The sequence below is a fragment of the Acanthopagrus latus genome, chromosome 8 (assembly GCF_904848185.1).
Source record: "Acanthopagrus latus isolate v.2019 chromosome 8, fAcaLat1.1, whole genome shotgun sequence".
Lineage (NCBI taxonomy): Eukaryota > Metazoa > Chordata > Actinopteri > Spariformes > Sparidae > Acanthopagrus > Acanthopagrus latus.
The window spans coordinates 8,419,120-8,427,043 of NC_051046.1; the positions used below are offsets into that span (position 1 = coordinate 8,419,120).

Genomic DNA, 7,924 nt, shown 5'->3' on the forward strand with positions numbered 1-7,924 from the left:
TCAAGGTACAATTTTTGCCACTATGCAATTATTATTATCTTAGTCAGGACTATGGAAGTATTAAATATGAAGTGGTGGCTCTATATCACATGTGTATGCCTTAAGCTGCAATTAGTCACTGTTGAGTGTCAACTAGTGTTTTCTATAGTCATTTATTTAGAGGAGTCATTTCAGTCAGAATATTGCATGGCATTAAAGTAAATTTATGCTGCTACTGCTTATTAACAAACCAGATTGTGGATTTCTCTCTCCTGCGTTACTCCGATTTAACTCTTTGTTTATGTGTGCAGTGCTGAATGGCACTCTGGTGAGTGTGCTTCAGTATGGAGAGACCAACACAGCAGAGTTCACCTGGAAGGATGAACAGAGCAAATCTCACCTCCTGAACCTGGTGGGGCGCATACCAAGCAGGACCGCCGCTGCCCCTGCCCCTGCACTAGGTAATGGATTCAGAAACTAATGAGTGCTCACACATCAGAGCAAACACACAACGCTCACTGCTCTGTCCATCTGTAGGCTCTGCGCTGCGGTTTGCTGTGCAGACGGCCATCTCACCGGTCAGTGGTGGAAGAGTCGGTGTCCCAAAGGCTGTGGTGATGCTGGTGACTGACAAATCAGCTGACGATGTCAAAGAAGCAGCTAATGAGGCGCTGGCCGCAGGTTATTAAGCCACCGTTGACATGTTTAACACTGGATACCTCAGTTTAAAATTCAGTTAAACAAGAGTCTCTTCCCTCAGGTGTGGCAGTGTTCCCCATCGGAGTGGGACCAGGCTATGACAGGAGTGAGCTCAGCCTGCTTGGACAACATGGCAACCAAGACAACACCCTGCACCTGAACAGCATGGATCAGTTGCTGATGTTGCTGACTCTGGATCATGGTTACACAGAGAGGATATGCAGAGGTGATTACAAACACACACACACACACACACACACATATCTGTTTTTTATATATGTTAAAAATGAGGAAGAAATTAATCTTTGCTGTGGTTCTCAGCCGGTCCACCGGGAGTGTGTGTTGACGACAACGGAAATGAGAGAAAGGTGAGAAATATCTGCAGCACATCAACCCTTCACAGCCCGTGACAGTATTTCTTGAAATGACTTGCGTGCTCCTCCGTGTCAATGTGTTTCAGCCGGGTGAGTCATGGATGATGGAGGACGGCTGTCACTCTGTCCTGTGCCACCCCAGTGGGGCAGTGACCGTGCTGAACCACAAAGTCAGCTGTGACAGACTGGAGCCGCCAGCCTGCAGCAACAACATGCCACCCGTCAGAGTGGAGGAGACCTGCGGCTGTCACTGGGAATGCCCTTGTATGTACATCAAAAGGATCAAATGGCCTCTAGCAGCACATTTAACCCCGTCTATATTAAGTGCACCCCATTTCCCACTTGAGTTGCTCACAATGAATGGTCTGCATGCCTTTGCTATTTTTACCAACTGTTAACAGACCACATGTTTCTGACTCCTGCATTAACACTCCTGCCATGTGTTGGCAGGCATGTGTATGGGCAGCTCCACCAATCACGTGGTGAGGTTTGACGGCTTGGCGCTTAGGCTGGACGGGGAGGGTTTGTGCACCTACACGCTTCTCGCTGAAGGCAGAAGCACCAGTCAGGGGTCAGAGGTCAGACTCCACACCGGACCGTGTCAGGACTCTGCGAATTACAACCAAGTCTGCATGAAAGCCATGGAGGTGATCCACGGGCCGCATACACTGCTGCTGAAGGATGATATGACGGTAAATGTGTGGTTCTTGTCCGGATACCATCACAGACACTGACACTGATCTTTATATATGAGTCTATAAAAGGTTATTTATTAACTGTGTGTGCTTTTTTGGTTTGAGCAGGCAGTGATCGATAAGGAAGACCTGGCGCTGCCGTGGCGGTACGCTGGCCTAGAGCTGGTGCGTTATGGAGGTGTGATGCTGCAGCTCAGGTCAGACCATGGCTATGTCGTGACTTTTACTCCTCAGAGCAATGAGTTCACCATCACACTGTCCAGCTCCACCAACACTGGCCTCACTGCTGGACTCTGCGGTAACAATAATACAGACACATAATTTCGAAAACATTTCCTGTTCATTTGCTTCTATTCCTCTGACCTCCGTACTCTCTTCCAGGTGCCTGTGGGGAGGAGAAACTCAACGTCCTTTCTTTGCGTAATGGCAACTCAACCACAGACCAGACAGCCTTCATCTCAGACTGGACCATAGCTGCAGATGGGGGTGTGTGTCTGCCGAAGCGGAGGGCAGTGTGTGCGACCGGAGCAGCGATGGGATGTCAGGCCCTACGCTCTGAAGTGTTTGAACCGTGCCACGCGCACATTCCCGTCCAGGTGTTCCTCGCCAAGTGTGAGGAGCAGACATGCGAGGAGTCGGACGTGTGCGAGCTCATTTCTGCCTACGCGCGCCTCTGTAGACAGAGAGGTGTGTGCGTGGACTGGAGGAGCCCCCACCTCTGCCGTAAGTCAGTTTTTGATGTGTGTGTGTGTGTGTGTGTGTGTGTGTGTGTGTGTGTGTGTGTGTGTTTGTGTATGTGTGTGTGTTCAGCCAGCACGAGCCCAAACCTAAACTTAAACTTTAGCTTGATCTGCGTTTTGCAGCGTTGCAGTGCCCCAGCTCCATGGAGTATGACGCCTGTCGGACAGGTTGTGTAGATGACTGTGGCAGCACACAGACGTTGCCAGGCGACTGGTCGGTTGCCAGGGGTAACGAGTCAGCCTGTATGGACACACCTACTGAGGGCTGTTTCTGTACTGGGGGGACGGTTTTGCATCACGGACAGTGTGTGCCGCCGGAAGCATGCCGACAGTGTGTCGACCGACGCGGGCGCACATATACGGTGAGACACGTGAGATGAACGACGCAGAACCGAAACCAACTCTTTAATTACAGAGACACATGATAATAGGGTTTGATGGGAACAACAATTAAAGTGTTCACTAGGATGTGCCGTGAGCGCCCTCTAGTGCTTAATTTTAATATGATCAAACACTGCACTGAAAATGAACATGATTGGATTTGTTTGTACAGTACATGCAGAGCTGGGTACCAGACGACAACCCGTGTTCGATCTGCATGTGCTTGGACCAGCAACACATCAACTGCACCACCCGGCCTTGCAACGACGTCAGAGGCGAGCACACATTCTGTTATCGCTGCTTATGCTCATACAGTATAGTATACCCCTTTAATATTTAAACATTAGGGGTGAAGTGTAGCAATTGAATTAGATATAGATTTCTGCAGTGTACTATGAATAGAGGTAATTTACAAAAATTGACTTCAAGTAGAAGAGTTAAAAATCAAAGCTTTAACATTTTGACCAGTGAGAATTAGGTTGTAAATATCTTCGATAAGAATGGGTCAGCTGTGACAGTAACAAAATCATCTACTCACATTACTGTAGTTAAGTTGCTTGTGGTTTTTGGGGTGTTTGTTGAAGTCTTTAATTTTACTCGTACTTAAGTAACAGTTTAAATTAATATCCACACCTTTCATCAGCATTTTTATAGATTGTTGAGCTGTGTACTCACATCATCCCAAATAATGTGCTTCATTTGTTCATTTGTTACTATAATTTCCATGGAAACAGCAGATGATACATAAGAGAGTGGAAGAAAGTTGGCGAACAAGTTCAGTCCAGCAATAATTAAAACCTTAATACATTACCTCACCTGTGATCTATTCTGCCTGAGGCACATCTGATAGATTTTCATCCGCATTGTTTTAACAATGACGTCAACCACTCCAATGATTCCACACTGATTAGATATTTTTTTGTTTTTATTGAAAGACCACTAGTGGCAGAAATGACATATTCTGTGCCTTAATGTTAAGAGAACTTGCCGTAAATACAGTAGTATCTTTTTTCTTTTTCTTTTTCAAAAATATTAACTGTGCTGTGAGTTTAGACATAACACTTTGATAATGAAACATCTGTATATGTGTGTAGCTCCGGTGTGTGGACCCTGTGAGATCCGGAGGGAGAAGAGAGAGTCTAAGTGCTGCCCAGAGTACGAGTGCGGTATGTAGCATTATTACTACAGCATTTCTGTTTCCAGATCCACTGTTAAAGTAGCCTCATCAGCAGATCTGTCAGTGTTCAATATTTGCTGTGTGACCAACTAGAAGAGACATTGGAAGGTTGGCGCTGAATACCAGAGTGTTGCAATAATAACCAATGTTGATTTATTGCTGTAGATAAACAGGTTAACCACCAATGATATCAGACAACACAACTATTTTTCCATGTTCATATACATTTTTCAGTGCTCTACTCAGGCAGTAGAGTGTTTTCTCACATATCTGCAACAGACTCTCACTCTTTGATTTTCAGTGTGTGATCTGGTGAGCTGTGATCTGCCTGACGTGCCCCGCTGTGAGGACGGTCAGGTTGTGGTCCTGAAAAACCCAGGGGAATGTCAGCCTGTACACGAGTGCGGTATGACATATGCACACTCTCTGTGATGTTTGAGCACACACGCATACACACAGACATGAAACGGAGCACACATCCATGTGGTCTCTGACATGTTTCTCTTCATCTCTTATCCACCTCAGTCTGCAAAAAGGAAGAGTGCGCCCTTCAACCTACCCCCGATTGTCCCCCACACCGCCAGGTGTCGGTGAAAACGACAAAGTGCTGCGACGTGTTTGAATGTGCGTGCAACTGCCAGAACTCCACACACACCTGCCCTGCTGGCTTCATCACGTCCTCCTCTACTAACGACTGTGGCTGCACCGAAACCACCTGCCTGCCAGATGCGGTGAGTGTGTGTTTAGATGCATCGGTTTCCATTACGGTTATAACTTTCCTGTTTATAACTTTCCTGTTTTAATGTTTGTCTCTCCAGGTGTGTGTGGTCGGCGGCGTGGTTCACCCAGTGGGGAGCGAATGGGAGGACGGCTGCGAGAAGTGCAGCTGCACCCAGCTACTGGATAAAGACACATCGCTTCACATTGCTCAGTGTACCCCACCTGTGTGTGATCGAAGCTGCCCAATGGTGAGACACACAAGTTCACACCAAATATACACATTTGCTTTTGGCTTCTGAAATCAATTCTTACGTAAATGTTACGTATTTCAGGGCTCAACATACACTGCATCAAAAGGAGAGTGCTGTGGGAAGTGTACACCGACCAGCTGTGTGGAGTCAGAGGGAGTGATGCGAGGAGACACAATGACTGGAGGAAGCCTCAGAAATGTGTGTGTGACAGCTTAATGTATTTTTTCTAAGAACAATCAGTCTGCTCAGGCAATATATTTCTGGCTGAATGTACAGAAACAAGAGAAATTTATCTTGTCAGTGCATCTGTTTCTCTTTTCCCCGATTTGATTTTATTCCGTGTCTGTTTCTAGGTCGGAGAGGTTTGGCAGTCTCCAGATGATAAATGTGTGTTAAAAAGGTGTCTGAAAGTGAGAGAAGAGGTGTTCATCTCTGCAACAAACGTCAGCTGCTTAGCTATGGACGCTCCGTCCTGCCCATTGGGAACCGAGCTGCGCTGCGACACACAGGATTGCTGCCCGCGCTGCCACTGCGGTAAAAAATACCTGCATATGCTATTACAGAGTTATACAGAGTAACCTACATAGGCAGTCTCTCAAGTAAGGGAGAGCCACCAGACTTATTTAAAAAAAACTGCTCAATTTTAAGAGTTGTGGAGTTAGGAGACACTTTTAGAAACAGTGTCTACGACATCTTTCATTTTGTTGCCTTCTTGTTACTTCGGCAAGATATTTCTTCATTTGGCTTAAAAAAACATTGAATCTATGTACCACATTTTAATGCAAAGTGTGAACTGACAAGCGTGGTCAACTTGCGATCAGATCATTCAGGAGGGATGTTAACACCAGGTCTGAATTCCCTCAAAGGCAGAAAACACAGACTTTCCTCCTGTCCTTCAGACAGTTGCAGTTGCAGTGATTGTCCAGCAGATGACTCTCTCACATTGGTCCCATCCATGAGCCAGTTACTCTGACCAGACCTCACCAGGCCCAGAGTTAAATTAATATGTAGTTTGACGAACGACAATACAATTATTTTTGCTTCTTTCTCTGCAGCTCCTATGAATGCCTGTGTCCTCAACCACACTGTGATAGGAGTAAGTCACGCAGAAAATAGCCACTCTCCTTTTATATACGAACAATTTTAAATAATGCTCTCAGTGCTCCATCTTGATCTGTGCGTGTGTTTGTGCAGGCAGGGGAGAGGATGATGGTGGATGTGTGTACACACTGTGAGTGTACGGTGGAGGAAGGGGCTGTGAGTAAATACAGACTGTCCTGCAGGAGAATCAGCTGTCCCACTTGCCCCATGGTAAGCATCACCCCGTCATCATTTTTACTTTTCACATCTCTCATTTGTCGTCTCTCGTCTTCAAGACTAACAATCAACTCAAAACAAAAATTTCCATCAAAGCTTCCCTAATTATCGAAAACATTCCCTTCCTGCTCATCATTAAATCGCAGCCATGTCATTTTCCATGATTCACTCTACTCACAGAGGTAAATAGTGAATTATTCATCCTGGTAAATTTATGTTATTATGTGATCCTATATGAATTAACCTGCAGTGCTGACCACAATGTTTTCAGGGATACACTCTGCATAAGGAGGAAGATGCTTGCTGTGGTCGATGTGTCGCCACTGCCTGCTTCATACAAAGGCCAGATGGACAACTAATCAGTCTGGAGGTAGGTGTCAAAAAAAGATGCCTTGCTCATGAACCCAATAGTTTTTTTGAAGAACATAATGCAACTGCATTGCAATGCAGAACAGCTTCCCAGCTGCAGGGATGCACATAAATACCGTATGTACGTGTGTGTGTCTCTCCCTGCAGGTGAACACCACTAGCCAGGAAGGTTGCAACTCGTACACCTGTGGCGTGAACAGTAAAGGAGATCTTGTCCTGCAGACCAAAGTGACCACCTGCCCTCCTTTTGACCGCCAGGCGTGTCTGAACGAAGGGGTACGGCCACGACGTGAAGCTCCCTCCATCCATCTCACAGCATTCCCAAACCTATGCCTTCGTGTTAGCCGCACAGACATAATACATCTGTCTTTGTTTTCAGGGGAAAGTCAGCCAGATTGGAACAACCTGCTGCGAGATGTGTAAGTATAGCTGCCGTTCCTCTGCAAGACCGGTGTGCTGTTTAGAAAAAATCTGGGCGTCCTGATTATGATACGCTTGTGTGCATGTGTGAAGGTACCGAGCCACAGTGTCGGAGGACAGCGGGAACACTGAACTACATCAGAGTGGATGACTGCCAATCAGAGCAGCAGATAGAATTGCAGTACTGTGAGGTAAGAGACTACACACACACACACACACACACACACACACACACACATTTAAGGATGATTAATACTCGTTTCCCCCTGGGATTAGCCTACAAAGTTCAATGAAATCATAACACTGTCCCTCACCGTCTCAACCTTTCTCCCTCTCCCCTGTGGCGCTTGTCCATCTGTCCGTCTGTCTGTCAGGGCAAATGTCGCAGTAAGTCCATGTACTCCCTGGAGAGGGCGGCTGTGGAGCAGGAGTGTGTGTGCTGTTCTGCTGTGGAGACGGAGCCGCTGAGCGTCCCGGTCCTGTGTGCCAACGGCACTCGTAGCCACCACACCATCCTGTCTGTCACTGCGTGCGACTGTCTGTCCAAACACTGCACCTAGAGCGAGAGAGAGAGAGAGAGAGTTTATAATTGTAGATGGTATGTGTGTATCCAAGTCAAATATATCAATATACAAAACAATGTAAGTGGCTACAATGACTCACATTTTAACCAGTAACAACACAATTAACAATAAAACAAACCTGTTAGTTTCTATAAGCACTACTTGTTTGTCTCTTTTATTTAACTCTGACTATTCCTCAAGAATTGTGTGACTTTATAGAGATTTTGTACTTTTTTTTT

The 7,924-nt window shown here is 46.2% G+C and overlaps 1 protein-coding gene across 3 annotated transcripts in view; it reads left to right on the forward strand.

Moving 5' to 3' along the window:
* Window positions 1-7,840, forward strand: part of vwf (von Willebrand factor) — a 35,372-nt gene extending 27,532 nt beyond the window's left edge. The window contains exons 32-54 of one of the 3 annotated variants that reach the window (XM_037105986.1): window positions 291-440; window positions 517-660; window positions 740-904; window positions 1,000-1,046; window positions 1,139-1,316; window positions 1,503-1,744; window positions 1,856-2,045; window positions 2,129-2,470; window positions 2,611-2,849; window positions 3,041-3,143; window positions 3,963-4,034; window positions 4,347-4,451; window positions 4,571-4,776; window positions 4,864-5,013; window positions 5,098-5,214; window positions 5,370-5,550; window positions 6,072-6,112; window positions 6,211-6,327; window positions 6,605-6,703; window positions 6,850-6,978; window positions 7,082-7,121; window positions 7,216-7,313; window positions 7,497-7,840. In XM_037105986.1, coding sequence (XP_036961881.1) covers window positions 291-440; window positions 517-660; window positions 740-904; window positions 1,000-1,046; window positions 1,139-1,316; window positions 1,503-1,744; window positions 1,856-2,045; window positions 2,129-2,470; window positions 2,611-2,849; window positions 3,041-3,143; window positions 3,963-4,034; window positions 4,347-4,451; window positions 4,571-4,776; window positions 4,864-5,013; window positions 5,098-5,214; window positions 5,370-5,550; window positions 6,072-6,112; window positions 6,211-6,327; window positions 6,605-6,703; window positions 6,850-6,978; window positions 7,082-7,121; window positions 7,216-7,313; window positions 7,497-7,682 — 3,341 coding nt within the window. In that variant the 3' untranslated portion in view covers window positions 7,683-7,840. Of the gene's footprint in view, window positions 1-290; window positions 441-516; window positions 661-739; window positions 905-999; window positions 1,047-1,138; window positions 1,317-1,502; window positions 1,745-1,855; window positions 2,046-2,128; window positions 2,471-2,610; window positions 2,850-3,040; window positions 3,144-3,962; window positions 4,035-4,346; window positions 4,452-4,570; window positions 4,777-4,863; window positions 5,014-5,097; window positions 5,215-5,369; window positions 5,551-6,071; window positions 6,113-6,210; window positions 6,328-6,479; window positions 6,513-6,604; window positions 6,704-6,849; window positions 6,979-7,081; window positions 7,122-7,215; window positions 7,314-7,496 lie in introns of those variants that run through there. The other 2 variants (XM_037105987.1, XM_037105988.1) reach the window with 2 other exon arrangements.
* The last annotated feature ends 84 nt before the right edge of the window (window positions 7,841-7,924 follow it).